This window comes from Nannospalax galili, unplaced genomic scaffold, assembly GCF_000622305.1.
Source record: "Nannospalax galili isolate Female #2095 unplaced genomic scaffold, S.galili_v1.0 scaffold253, whole genome shotgun sequence".
NCBI classification, from domain to species: domain Eukaryota; kingdom Metazoa; phylum Chordata; class Mammalia; order Rodentia; family Spalacidae; genus Nannospalax; species Nannospalax galili.
In genome coordinates this window covers 81385-96943 of record NW_008335287.1, presented here as the reverse complement: position 1 = coordinate 96943, position 15559 = coordinate 81385, and the positions used below count along the sequence as shown (strand labels likewise).

Here is a 15559-nt window from a genome sequence, read left to right as displayed (position 1 = left end):
CACCAGCTTCTGCCCTTTATTCACAGGCACTCCTTTGGACTTACAACTATGAAACCTACAGAGTGGAACACCGTGATGCTTCTGCTGTTGGGCATATGATGAGGAGGAGAGGTTGGCTTTGGAGTGTGGGGAGCCTGAGTCATTGCTGAGCACTTGGAGCCCAGCCCAACTACTGGAGAGCCCACAACACCATGAACAAACTGAACTTCCACAACAACAGAATCATGCAGGACCGCCGCAGCGTGTGCATCTTTCTTCCTGATGATAAGTCTTTGAACATCATCATAAATGTGAGTAGATTATTCTAGAGATGCTTCAGTATCATGCCCCCCTGCCAGTGACCACATCCAAGTATAAGTTCCTGAACATCATCATAGAGTAGATCATTCTAGAGATGCTTCAGTATTGTGCTTCCCTGCCAGTGACTGCATCTGAGCTAGGGCTTGGTTCAGAGTGAAGTCACGACAGAATGAAGTCATTGATAATGTCAGGATGAGGGTGTTGGGTAGTCCACACAGTATAAACTTCGCACTGTGGCTTCAGCAAAGTGCCTTCAGTAGTCTCCTGCCTGGGATAAAATTAGGAATTTGGGTACTATAATTAAAAAGTCAACACTTTGTACTTTTAAACTTTTTATTGAAATGCAACTTTTATAAAGGTATATCAGTTTTTGTCTTAAATGCTCAAAGTCATCATTCAATACATAAATGATAACAGTTGCTAAGTTTCTCATATGCATCTTTTTATTTGAACTCACAGAGTTCTACCTGCCTCTGTCTCCTGAGTGGTGGGACCAAAGGCATGCGCCACCACACCCAGCTCAGCTTCTCATATGGATCTTGATTGTTGTTTTATCAGTAGTCAGAGCCTAACCAACTTTAAGGACTGGGTACATGGGCCGTGCATTTGAACACTAACCGTTCCTGAGTCACAGTCAAATGCTTAGTTTAACCTAGACATTGAGGAACGTGATACTGTATTTTTTTTAAACTTTTAACAATTAAATTCTAAGATATATTGCAAAGCATAGAAATCTTAAATGTGCAGCTCAGTGCATTTCTGCTAGATATAAATTTCTGTCACCCCAGAAAGTCCTTTATGACACTTTCTACCGAGTAACGTGTTACCCTGCATGGTAACTATTTTAATCAGAGGGTAGTTTTGCTTGCTTTTGACCTTCCTGCCACTGAAACTCTGTAATACATCTTTTTTGTGCCTAACTTTTTTCATTCAGCATTTGGCCTATGAAATTAATACCTGCCATTAACAGGACAGTGATTGTTTCTTTACCAGGTGGTAGTATTCCAGCAGGGTGGTCTTGCCCCGTTGAGTTCTGTATTTATCACTGCTGATGGATATTGAATCATCTGAGATTTAGGACTATTGTTAAGAAAACTTCCATGAACATTTTTTGTATAAGCACACTTAGACATGTTTATGTCTAAGTGGATATGTGAATCATGGAATATACCAATGAGTACCCTTGTTGGAGACTGCCAAGCAGCCATGGTAATCAGTATCATACCTAATACTTTGCAAATGTTCTTCCTACTTTTGACCTTCATATTATTTCTTTCAGTTAATTGCATTCTGATGGAACGAAGGGGAAATCACTTTAATTGTAATGCCTTCAATTAGTTTTCCACTTGCATACTACTATATTTTTAATAACAATTGCTATATAAAGAATAGTTCTAAGTGTTATGCTGGGTGTATATGGCATTTAAATAACTTCGTTAAATGTTTAAATCGGAAAAGGTTCTTATACCCACAACCATTTTGGGTTTATTCTAACAGCCAGCAGTTTCTTGATTTATTCCTGTAGCCTCATTTCTTACTTGTTGAGAACATCAAGCTTGCCTATCAGGTGAATTTTACCATCTTGTAGGCAGTTTCTAGTAATAAGCTACATTCTTGCTTAGGGTACTTGAAATTGGTTTTGGATGTGCAAAGTGATAGGCTATTATTTTTTTTAGTATTTCATTTTTTAAATCTAATGAAAATTGGAAACATTTCAGTATAAGTACCAACAAAATAAATTGAAATGAAAATATAATTCTATAAATAGGGATATGCTGTTTGAGGTCTTTTATAGAGAACTATAAAAGATAACCTTTAAATTTTTTAAGGACATGTAATCCAGAGCATATAGCATAAGCACTTAGGAAATTCGTCCCCCTCTTCTGTCTTTTTACCCAGTGAAATATATATGTGTGTTCATGTATGTGTAACACATACAGAATGTAGAACAGAGTAATAAATACTAACTATACCTGGCTTAGTCAGGAATACTAAGAGGTGACTATAATTTCCAAAGGAATTAACTGAGTACAAGAGTTTGAGCTGGGGGAGATCATTTTGGAGAACAGACAAGGAGAGACTTCTAAGCAGGTTCATACTAATCTGTACCAAACTTTGAATTTGTCAGTTGTTCTTCCTACTATCAGCTTTCGTACTCTTTCTTTCACTTAATTGCACTCTGATAGAAATAAGGAAAAATTGCTTTAATGCAGTGCTGTGAATTCATTTTTCTGCTGCTATATAGAGCGGTGACTTTAAAACTTGAGTATACACAGAGTTCCTGGGAGGAGGGAGATCTTGGTAACTACTTAGCTCATTGGGCCTCACTCTTGGAGATGCTGATGTGGAGTCTAGGGCAAGACCTATCGAAGTCTGCATTTAACAAGGTCCCTAAGCAAGAAATGGAAATACACAAAACCTTAGGGCACAGAGGCAAAGACTATACCCAACTCCACTCTGGAGCTCCATTTCTGATCCTGTGCTATTGGCTCTGTGTTGAAAACCAAGGCTGTTAACAGATGATACGTGAGCACACAGCAACATTCGTAGCTAATATGATGGTAACAGTATTTTCAGTTCCAGCACTCAGAAATATTGTGATTATTCATATTTTAACTCTGCAGCTTTCTAGGTTTCTGAACTTCGGATAAATTGCTTAAGCTCACTTTTTCTACTTGTAAAAGCAACTTACCCAATACATAGTACATAGTAGAAGCTCTGTTTTTATTGCCTTTTCTACCTTCCCTTTACAGAATATTTAGAAGATGTGGAAGTGAAAAGATAGGGATGGACTTAAACACACCTGAATTCAAATCCTATGTGCAAATGCCCTCTTGAATGCTAAGGGAGCCTCTCAGCCTCAATATCCCCACCTGTAAAATGAGGATATTTCTGCTGCAGGGCAGCAATGGGAAAACCAGGGTTCACACACAGCACAATTTCTGCCATGCTGAGAGTTGCTTGTGCAAGATGTACATCTGTAAACCCAACGTCCAGAGAATGAGATGCCCTAAAACCTGAAACTCTACAAGTTTCAATTAGAAATGCCAACCAGTAGAATCTATGCAAATATTTCAAAATTTTTAAAAGGGGGGGGCGGGGCTGGAGAGATGGCTTAGTGGTTAAGAACACTGGTTGTTCTTGCAGAAGACCCGGGTTTGAATCCCAGCACCCACATGGCAGCTAACAACTGACTGTAACGCCAGTTCCAGGGGATCCAACGGCCTCTTCTGTCCTCCACGGGCATTGCACCACATGGGTGCACTTACCTACATGTAGGGAATACACACATAAAATAAAAATGATAAAATATGGAAAAAAAGACAGCTAATGAAAACCTTCGTTATTTCACCAAATAAATAAAATAAATTAAAAAAAATAAATATTGGCAAAAAATCCACAAAATATAAAAAATAATTGGAATCTGAACCACTTGTGATTTCAAATTGTTCAAACTATATTTTAATCTCTTGGCAGAAATAACTCATAAATCTCTTTAATTCCCCTTTTTACAACACTAATACAACAGTCTCTCTAAGATGGTCAAAATATATGATCAAGGGCTGTGTTTCTTTCTAGTCAGGAGGACCTGGGCTGAAATGCTCACTCTGACTTTTGTAGCCTTGGGCAGGTTTCTTAGATTGGTTGGTTGGTTGTTTTGGTTTCCTTCTCATGGGAGAATTGCAAAAAAGATGCCACATGCTTAAACACTTTGTAGTATCTGGTCCATGTAACTGCTCAGTAAATCAGCCTTTAGTAGAGTAGCATTTTACTTGTCTATTTCTTTGTGCTATTTGTTTAAATCATTAGGCTTCTCTGAGACAGAAATCAAAACAGCCCGGGCTCCATGCAGACCTGTAAGATTTCTTACACTGGGAACATAGACGTCTGCTCCTCCCCAGAAAGGTCTGGGACCCCAAAAGGATGGGTTAAATAGCATGGAGGCTTGCCCACGCTTAGAAAAAATGTACCAGAACTGCCAGGCACCCCCTTTTCTCCAAAACAGAAAATGGTGATTGAAGTTTGCAGAGGATGGTCATAGCAAATTAATTGTAACAAAAAAGCTTTCATCAGTATTTTTTTTCAGCACACATGTGTGCACACGCACACACATACATACACACTTTTTTTTAAAACAAAGGAAGTTGGAAGGTTTTTTTTTGGGGGGGGGGAGTTGTTTTTTGTTTTTGTTTTTTTCCCTGACAGGTATAATTGATAGAATACTGGCTTTCTACATGTGGGGTAAATTTAGTGTACTGGTCATTTTGAATTCTCCATGAATTACACCAATAGGGCCTATTCTTAATTAATCTTAATCATCAAACAAATATAAAATATAGAAACTTGAAATTTTTAAAAAATAAAATCATAGAAAATGTGAGAGCCAGAAAATTTTTAGAATGGTAGAAATTATGCCAGAGCTCATACATGTTCCTGAGACTAGAGCAAATAATTCTTTCCAGACAGTATTCTAAAGATCCTTGTACAGTAACTAACCATTGACACAGTGAGGATCAAGCCCCATTCTAATTTAAAAGTTCCATATAGTGAGTATTTTTAGATAAAGCTCTAACTCACTCTTAATACCTCATACTGTGTAGTACTTTTAAGGGTTCCCATTGCTTGAAGATTAGAGAGAATGAGAAATTTCACAATCAGCTGGAATGTAGCTTTAAAGACTCATACTCTTAAATACAGAAAACTCGCTTGTTTTCACAGCAGGTAACACTTTAAAGTCACATCCTTATTTAATTATAGTTCTTAAACAAGAACACTATACTTACTTGGTGATTGTTAAAGAGCTTTATCAGTAGGCTCCAGATACTTGATTTAAACTAGCGGAATAATAATAATTACATGGGATGCCTGGAAGAAATTTTCAGCGTTATTTAGTCAAGAGTCATACAAAGTTGCAGCATAGTTTATGTATACATTTAGTTTGTGATTTGGAATTTAAATACTTAGTACATTTCAACCTGGCTGCTCTTTAGCCACCTAAGTTAAACTGAGGTTTAAACCCAGTCAATCTTGTGGTTAAAAGTGCTGCAGAACATTGTGAAAGTTTAAGTTTCTAGTTTATAGTGTTCAGTTCAACTTAAGAATTACCTGTGAATGTGGTCCTGTCTCCATTTGGCTGTTTGTGTAAGCTTATTTGTGACAGTATAGTTAATGTCAACATGGAATACAAATATAGTGCTGTCAGTAAATGTTGGAGATATATAGGACATCACTAGGACACAAATGAAAGATCCCAAGCCCTGGAGCAAGCTAGCACAGATGTAATGGTTTCCACGAGCCAGTGGGCCCTTCCAATGGCAGTGATGGGGGTGAGCTGCCTTGATACAATGTTCCTAAATTGCTGGAGGGTACATTTGTAACCTGGAGTGCTCAGTGAGCAGGAAGTCTGTAATGGACCACAGTGCAAGTGTGCAGGAACCCATTGGGAATCAGATCCTGGCTCACTCATCAGTGGCTTACTGAGTACCAACTGAGGATCATGAATATAAACTCTGACACTATCTAGATGTCACACTGTGAACAGGATCCAGAGTCACTGAAGAAAGAAACCTCTGAGCATGTCTATGAGGGATTATCTAGATTAGGTTAATTAATAAGGAAATAAATGAGAGTGACCATCCCATGAATGAAAATTGGAAAGCAACACCAGCGTTCACCTCTCTGCTTCCTCCCGGTGGATGCAGTGTGACCAGCTGCCTCAAGCTCCTGCCATTTTTGCCACAATGGAATTTATCCCTTGTACTCTAAGCCAGAATGGCCCCTTCTTTCCATAAGTTGGCTTTTGTCAGTTATTTCATCACAGCAATAGAGTAATGCGCTGCCCTGCTCCTTTGGTTCCTGGTACTGGAGGAACTAACTGGGTGCCGCTGCTTTTTCCATTGGGAGGGGTAGTTCAGATTGATCACCATTTAACAGTGAATATAGAAAACAGCAACAAAGCATTCTATCTTACTATAATTGGAATTATCACTAGCTCTGAATTCTTTGTCTTCTAGTGTATGAGGAATTTGTCATATCTTTGCTTCTTAGTTTTAGTTCCATATGAAGATATGATAGAAAATCATTAGCTAACTACTTTAGAATGCATAGTCATTAGAATTATAATTGGTATCATCACTGAAGAAAGGATTGGAAAGCTAATTATACCTATCAGAAGAAATGCCACATGTCATGTATGCAGCTAAAATTATAAAGATCATGTTGCATATATTTTAATATATACCCATCTTGATATACAAATAAGTTTTATGTTGTCACCCCTGGCTATATGACCTTAAGCACTTTTATTTCTTGCTTCTATAAAATGAAGAGATTGAGCTGGTGGTCTTTTAAATTCCCAACTCAAAAGGTGATTCTGGTTTCAGTGAAGCTGACTGACCCAAATCATTGAACTCCCACCAGATGCTTCCTTCATAACTGAAAAAGCATCAAAACTGTATTTGGTGTTGGGAAGTTGCCTCAGTGAATAAAAGTATTTGCCATATAGGCATGAGGATTTAAGTTAGAGTCCCCAGAAACCAAATAAAAGCCTGACTCTGTAGCACAAACACTTGTAATTTTAGTGTTTCTACAGGAAAGTCCCTGTAAGTTGGTGGGCCAGAGAGCCTGGCCAATGCAAAGGCTTAACAAGAGACCCTGTCTCAAGGTGTGACTGATACCTTCGTCCTCAGACTTCCACATATGCAGTCACAATTCACACACATGCATCATACACATACATCACACATACGTCATACCACCTATGCCCAAACAAAACCCAAAGCAAATGATATCTTCTCAGTTCAGAGTAACTCCTCTCTAGAGCTCCAAATTAATGGGAATTATTATTAGCATAATTGAATTAGACTGAGACTCAAAGGAAAAAAGATGTTAAGCAATAAGTGATTTATTAAGATAAATAAAAGCTGGGCAGTCTGTCATTGTGCAGTAGATGAATATTTTGCTTAGACCAGTCAGAAGAAAACTTCTTGAAAAAGATGCTCTGAGTAGACATTTCTCATGTAGAAGACATACAAAGGGCTCATAGGTGTACAAAAAAGTGCTTAGCCTTAGTAAGCATCAAGAAAATATAAATTAAAACTACTGTGAGATACTAACTTACACCTGTTAGAATGGCTGTCATGGAGAAAAGTTCACAAATGTTGCTGAGGAAGTAGAAAACAATTGTCATTTGCTGGCAGGAATGTGGCCATTGTATAATACAGCATGAGGTGCTGCAAAAACAGAGTTACTGTATGATGCAGTGGTTTTCCTGGGGATGTATCCGAAGAAAATGAAGTCACTGGTGAAGAAGTGTTTGCAGGCTCGTGTTCACTGCAGCTTTGTTTATAATAGACAGTACTGTCCATTAATGGCAGAAATATACAAAGTATGGCAGATACACACACAGTGAGCAATAGTCTGCCATGTGAAGAAGGAAGCTTTGTCATTTGCAACAGTTTGGGTAAATCCGGAGAGCATTATATTAGTGACATAAGCTAGGCACAGAAATAAAATACTGCGTGATCTCATTGACGTGGAATCCAAAAAAGTCTGCCTCACAGAAGCAAAGAGCAGAAGAGAGGTAGTTACGATGGCCTGAAGGAGAAGGGACAAAGAGATGTTTGCCTAAGGATACAAAGTTTTAGCTACAAGGTTCAAGAAATTATTTTACCAGTTGGCAACTGTAATTAATAATGTGACATATGCTTTAAAATGCCCGAGAATAGGTTTAAATGTTCTCACCACATATGAAGATGACGTGAATGTGAGGCGATGTGTGTTAGTCAACTTGGTCAGTCCAGTCTGTAAGGTATACATTCAGCAAAGCATGTTGAATACCATAAATATGTAAAATTTTATCAATTAAAATAAAATTTGAAAAAATTTGAAGAACTCCTTTACCAAATGAATACCTGGGTAGGGTAGCTGTTCTTAACGGGCCTTCTGAAGTACCCACTTTCCAAGAAGGATTTGAGAACCTGATCCATGTATAAGATTTATCAGTCTTGTGCAAGATTGTATTGGCACTTTATTACCATGTTGTAAAAATTGATGCTGTGATAATCATTACTGAAAGACAGCCACAGATTATAGAGATTTCTGTAAGCCAGCAGTGGTTGCCAGTGTCGGCTTGTCTTGTGGAGGTGCATATTTACAATGTGCCGAGTGTGGTTCACTGTGTGGACTTGGTTTGTCTCAAATTCTTTTTTTTGTTGTTGTTGTCTTTTTCTTTCTCTCCTGCAGGTTAAAATTCTATGTCACCAGTTGCTGGTCCAGGTGTGTGACCTGCTCAGGCTAAAGGATTGTCACCTCTTTGGACTCAGTGTTATACAAAGTAAGCCTTAGTCCTGTCTCCGATGTGTTTTTAACTGTCCTGGAGGAAGTGATATTTTAAAGTTTAAAATAGACTTATTATAAAACTCCACTTGTCAAATACTCAGAAACTGATCTTCATTTATATTCTAATATTTGTATTTTAATACCAACTGTGATGTATTTCTTGTAAGATTTAGCATTTTAGGTATTTATGACACTTTGAACTTAAGGTTGATTCTTTTTTAGGAATCTAGATTTTTATTGTTTGCTTTCCTTTTTGATGTAATAATGAATGAAGCTTGATTTTTACTTCCTTGTTCATTTCCTTGTACCAGCTGTAGGCAGGAGAAAAGCATCTTAGATGTTTTTGTAATTTACTGTTGTGATTTATATTACTATAAATTAGAATGACTTTCATTCTACAAAAATATAGTAAAACTGACTTTCTTCTATTTAGGCTCTCTTACCATTAACATTATAACAGTGATCAATTAACTTCCTGTTATTTTGGCCTTTTCTTTTTTCCAGCCTGACTGTGTGACTGGAAATTTTGAGTCAGTTCTCTCTCTGTTCTTTATATGGAGAAATTTGAGTAGAGGATTCCATATAAGCTTTGTTGTCCCACATCCCTTAGCCCTAGACACTTGAGACTTATCTAAAGCCATTTGTTGTCTTCTATCAAACTGTATCTGGAAATTTTTCTAGTTTTCTACATCCCCAAAACTTCTAATATCTTTGCTCAGTTTTTCTAGGAGACCTACTTTGTACTTGTATGTAGATAATTCCTTACTAATGGAATTGGCTTAAATCTAAAAGTTTATGATCTTGAGAATCTAGTTAGTACTGTAAAATGTTTACATCTTCCAAGCTAGAAAAAAGTGTTCTGGTCAACAGATAAAGTTGACTCCTTTTCCTTCAAAATGGAAACTCGGTTATTGCCTGTGTAGGATAGGCAGAAGTACACGGGGCAGAGAGGGAGCAGTGAGGGCCAGGGAGTCACCCATTTGTTTCTCAATCTCTCCTGTAGAAGTCAAAGCAGTAAAAACACAAAGCTAGGCTCCATCACTGTGTCGTACAGACCTCAGTCATCTTTTCAGGGAGGGTCTAGAGGTGGTAAGATGCCTTATAGATTTTTTTTTTTTTCTTTTGGTGTTTCTGAGACAGGGTCTCCCCGTGGTCCCAGCTGTCCTGGAACTCACTATGTAGACCAGGCTGGCCTTGAACTCAAAAAGATCCGCCTGCCTCTGACTCCCAAGTGCTGGGATTAAAGGCATGCACCACTACGCCTGGCTTAGATTCTATTTTAAGTGACTCGTATTCTCTACTCAAAGCTAATTCTTACTACAGCAAGAGCCAGACTGTTGATCTCTGTGGTTTAACAAGTCTGTCCAAGAAAACCAGTTTATAGCTTCCTTAGGTTTCAAAATAAGAGTTTTAAGATGTCCTCCTTAAGGAGAGGTTGAAATATGGTGAAAGAGCATTGGAACAGAAATTAGGTGACCTGGTTCTAATTCTGGTTCTACCACTAACTAGCAGTGTGCTTTTGCACATGTCACCTGGCTTCTCTTTGTCATTTATTTTCATGTCGGAAAGAAACTACAGCCCCACCAGCTTTGCAGGTTCAATGTGTGCTTGAGAATTCATTTTGCAACTTTTGTTTTGATAGAGCAGTTTTGGATTCCCAGCAGCACTGAGCAGGGACTTTAGAGTTCCATAAAGCCTCGCGCATGCACACACACACACACACACACACACACACACACACACACACACACACACACACAGAGCTTCCCCATAGCACCAGAGGCTGAGCAGGGACTTTAGAGTTCCATAAAGCCTCGCGCATGCACACACACACACACACACACACACACACACACACACAGCTTCCCCAGTCAGCCATAGCACCAGAGGCACATGTATTGTAATCAAGGAACCTACAGTGACACATTACCACCCTGAGCACATCATTTGCACTAGGGTTCACTTCTAGGGTTCTCATGTTGTGACTTGGACAGAAGTGTGGTGTGTATCCATTATGGTGTACAGGATGGCTTTACTGCCCTGAAACCTCTCACGCATTCAGATTGATAGCTAAAATTCCCATTGCAAGTTGAATAGTTGGAGAGGATGCAATTTCTCGAGTACCTCAAACATTGACATTTTACAAACACACCTATTCTAATGCTCTTCTTTAAAACCATCCAAATACCAGGAATCTTAATGTCATCTCAGTTTTTAACTTTGTTTTGAATAATTTTGAACTTACAGAAATGCTGTAAGAAGACTATTAAAAATCCCCATATTTCCTTGACTTAGTTTCCTCAGATGTTAACATTAAACTATGTTTGTTCCTCCTGTCTGCGATCTGTTTGCCTATTCTCCATCCCTGTGAGCTTCATGTAAATTTCTTAGAAACAAGGATATCTCATACATAGCCATAGTGTAACTGTCATAATCACGAAGTCATCACTGTGATGCTAAGTGGCCTTTAGTTTGCCAAGAAGCCTAGTAATACTCATTTTAGGGTAAAGAAAGCCTAGGCTAAGAGTCATATGCAGTTGTCCCGGCTGAAGTCTAGTCCACAACCGTTCTTCAGTCTTGCCCTGTCTTCTATGTCCTTTCAGTTTTGAAAAGAACTGTCAAGTTGTTTTGTGGAATGCCCTTTAATTTGGGTTTGCTTTATGTTTCCTCATGATTAATTCAGGTTATGTATGTGTTTGGCAGGGATAGCAGATAAGTGATGTGTCCTTCACAGTTTACCATGTCATGAGACACATGGTAGCTATTTATGTTTACTGGTGATGTTAGCTTTTGGCAGACATTTCTCTGCATACTTCTCTTGATATTCATGAGCTCATATTAACACTTCCAATTCTAATCTAGTTCCGCGAGAGTCATTCTACCCCTTTCTCCTTCTAGTATTTATAACTACTTTTTCAGCAGTGAGAAACCTGGCTTATTTGTTTAGTCATTTAGGACTGTTAAAAAAACATTATAGGAGGCACAGCGGAAGAGAGGCCTAGGGTAAGGAATGGGAGAAGGCAACTTGTCTCTTCTGTACTATTTTTCTGTTGCTGTGATAAAACACCACAACCCAGGCAACTTATAAAAAGGAAGAGTTTATTTGGGCCTATGGTTCCAGAGGGATAAGAGTCCATCATGGAGGGGAAGCATGGTGGGAGGTGGCTGGAGTAGGAAGTTGAGAGCTCACATCTTCAGCTACAAACAGGAAGCAGAGAGAGCAAACTGGAAGTGAGCAAGTACTATGAACTCTCAAAACCCACCCCCCAGTGACACACTTCCTCCATCAAGGCTATGCCTAACTATTCCGTAACCTCCCACACAGCACCACCAACTGGGGACCATGTGTTCAAATACTTGGGCCTATGGGGGTTGTGCTGGATAGCTTTAGTGTCAACTTGACACACCTGGGTTGAGGGAACCTCAGCTGGGGAATCGTCTTCATTGGACTGGCCTGTGGTCATGTCTTTGGGGCCTTCTTAATTGTTGAGTGATGTGGGAGGGCCCAGCCTACTGTGGGTGGTGCCACCCCTGGGCAGGTGGGCCTGTCTTGCATAAGAAAGCAGGCCTAGCAGGGGTCAGGGGAGCGGGCCAGTAAGCAGCATTCCTCTGTGGCCTGTGCTCCAGGTCCTGCCTCCAGGTTCCTGCCCTGAGTTCCTACCTTGGGCTCCCTGATGAACCGTGACCCAGGAGATGTAAGCTAAATAAATCCTTTCCTCCCCAAGTTGGTATTGGTCAGATTATTTTGTCACAGCAATGAAGAAAAAAACTAAGACCGCGGCATTCCCCATTCAGACCACCACAGGGCTTTTTGGTTGCCATGTGTTCAGCTCTCCCAAAGCTCCAGACTTCTTAATGCTAGAGAGCTCTGGTGACACCATCAAAGGATGGAGATGTAGAGGGAGTTTAAATATGTATATGCTACTCTGAAAAATCTCATTTCTCTTCATCAGGTTGCTGCTTTAGACAAGGTCTCAAACTAAACAGATCAAGTTCAACAGGAAGGTTTCTGGTCTTGTCTCTTTTGTGTTTAATCAGTAAAATGAGAGGCAAAGAGACAGTGTTCACTAACTTATCCGTAAAATTTGATTAATTTAACTCTCCCTTTTTTTTTTTTTTTTTTTTTGTCGGGAATATCATTATTCCTTCTTTCAAGTTAATACCCTTTATAGCCCAATTGTATTCTGGCATCTTCTAGTCAAACCCAGTGTTCATCTAGGGGTTGGCCATGGAATTAGCTTGCTTTTTTCTAGACTGAACAAGGTACATATCCCTCTGTCATGAAGCTTGTTACAGAGCATCCAAAAGGATGATTATAGTGATAGTGGGGAAAAGGAATTGCTGGGCTTTTGTTTGTATTTGTTTTAAGTTCAAACTTTGTATAAGGTAGCAATGCTAACCTCTCTTGTGAAATGTATCTCTATAAAAAACTCTCTTTAGACAAACAGTGAGAATTTTGTTTTGCCCAGCTTGTCTTCATGTGCTCAGATCATTTTATACAAGTTTCAGCTGCACATGTTCTGTTCCCCTTAGAAGCACATCATCCCTTGAAGGACTGATTTTGTATTCATGCTTGTTTTTATAAGGTTCTTCTTTCTATTCCCACAAGGTAGATTCCAAAGGCAGAACCAATAATGGTTTATCTTTTTGGCAAGCTGTGCTTTGATGTGGGGAACACAGAGCGAATGCTCTTAAAGACTGTTCCTCACAAAGCAGGTGTCATGAACCTCACTTGGAAATAAGTGACCATCAATGTTCTCCATTTTCTTATAAAGCAGTTAACACTGTACTGCTGCCTTAGTGTCAGTATTCTGCACCTAGGAGAACAGTCTTCTGTGCACTAAACAAAAGCATGTTTTTCTAAGATGCATGTCCACAGGCATAGACATTCGACTAGCTTCTGAAGCTCCTAGGACCCAAGCAAAAGAGGGAGTTAGAAACCACATTTCTCTGAGGCATTGCACACTTTAATGGTCTACTTTCTGTACTGCAGAAGCAAAAGAATTGATAGTTTCATTAATGTCTGGCGCATAGCTCCATTTGTTTTTAATATCAAGTTTTCTTGATTCATGCTACATTCACAGATCTTGATTACTTTTTAAAATTTTTTGCTTTGCATTTTTTTCTTTATAAAATTTTTATGTCAGCATCTTGTCTCCTTTTTTAATGTGCAGATAATGAACATGTATATATGGAGTTGTCACAAAAGCTTTATAAATATTGTCCAAAAGAATGGAAAAAAGAGGCCAGCAAGGTACGACAATACGAAGTCACTTGGGTGAGATTACATTTATGTGCAAAACTATTTTTATTCTTTAAAACCTGTTTGTTTTAGCTGTCACATCTTAGAAAAAAAAAACATAAGCAATAATTATCCTGTAGACAAAGAAAGAAATGGATTGTAAGTTCTAAAATGTCCTGTTAATCAAATGTGAATAGCTGATAGCATAGAATGATCAGTTCCAGATGTCTGTTAAGTAATACCTAATAATGATGTTTTAGTAATCTTGGGGGTAATGCTTTGAAGTGAAAAGCATGAAAAAAAGTGCTTTTCTTCTGTGACTGTGTTGTCAAAACTCGTTCTAGAAATTTTTAATCTGCCTTTCCCCTTCTTGCATGTGTTCCTTTGCTGTTTTATTGTGCCGGTGTCTTTACTCAGTAAACATCAGTTCTGTTTGTTGAGAACAGTCAATAGGGAATTTGCATTGTTTCCCCATCACCCTAGAAGTTAGGAGTGAAATTGCACATCTAATCCCAGATCTCCAATTCACAGTAAAGAATTCTTGGGATAAACTGAAGGGCTGCTTCAAAGCCAACTACAGAGGAAAGAACATGAATGTCTAAGTAAACAAACAGCCTGTTAGAATTTGGTATGTGGCATGTCAGGGAACAAGAGAACATTTGTAATAAGGAGCAAATGGTCACTGCAGGGGACAGAACTGGAGCAGGAGCTGAATCTTGGCTAGAAACGTCCGCGACATTTATTTTTATCCTCCCTTATGTTGCTACTGTCATTACAGTGAATGAATCAGGAGAGGGATGGTGCCCTGCTTTGCTTTGTAACTTCCTGGTTTGACATGAAGCTGGTATCCACATGGGGCAACTGTCTGCCCACCACAACTAGATGAAGCCTCTCAGTGTTTGAAATGTGCCTTGCAAAAGATGGTAGTGTGATTGTTTTTGAAGCCTATGTTTGAAGTAATTAAAAACAGTTTGTTGTGTATGTCTGTCTTAGGGCATTGACCAGTTCGGGCCTCCCATGATCATCCATTTCCGTGTGCAATACTATGTGGAGAATGGCAAATTGATCAGGTATGAAGACACAGAGCCCGGAACCTGAGCTCCATAGCACTCCTGACACACATCCAACACAGCACTTGTGTTTATTGCATGTTCCCTTCCACTTGATAGATACAAACTTCCTAAGAGCAGCAACTTTTTTTTTTCTTTTAGATCTTTTTTCTTTTTTTTTTTTTTTTTTGCACATTTATGTATTTTTATTACTTAAAGCAGAGGCGTATTTGGTATTCAGTATGTGTTGGCTGAATAAATGGAGTGGTAGATTAGGAATAAAAATGTTAAGATCACTGACTCATGTCTTCGTTACATTTTCACTAACAATTAGTCTTAAGAAAGAACCGTCACTGTTATGAAGAGGATAGATTAATTAAAGGGTTGTAATTCTTTTCTAGACATGGAGCCAGCAGGTGGTAAGGGCCAAGCACTCTCCTGTAAAGACAGGTCTTACCCAGCCTGGTTGCTGGATGGGTACTATCACATTTGACGTCTTGCTTATATTCCTTTTCTATTAATTATATTTTTATTTTTATTTGTATGAGTGTTTTGCCTACATGTATGTCAGTGTACCCACCTATGCATGCAATGCCTGTAGGTGCCAGTAGAGGGCATTGGATCCCCT

General features: G+C 38.8%; 1 protein-coding gene across 2 annotated transcripts in view; it reads left to right on the top strand.

Moving 5' to 3' along the window:
* Frmd6 (FERM domain containing 6) overlaps nucleotides 1-15559 on the top strand; it is a 73735-nt gene that overhangs the window by 33404 nt on the left and 24772 nt on the right. The window contains exons 2-5 of one of the 2 annotated variants that reach the window (XM_008829833.3): nucleotides 27-290; nucleotides 8545-8635; nucleotides 13815-13918; nucleotides 14876-14952. In XM_008829833.3, the coding sequence (XP_008828055.1) occupies nucleotides 192-290; nucleotides 8545-8635; nucleotides 13815-13918; nucleotides 14876-14952 (371 nt within the window). In that variant the 5' untranslated portion in view covers nucleotides 27-191. Of the gene's footprint in view, nucleotides 1-26; nucleotides 291-8544; nucleotides 8636-13814; nucleotides 13919-14875; nucleotides 14953-15559 lie in introns of those variants that run through there. The other variant, XM_029561967.1, reaches the window with a different exon arrangement.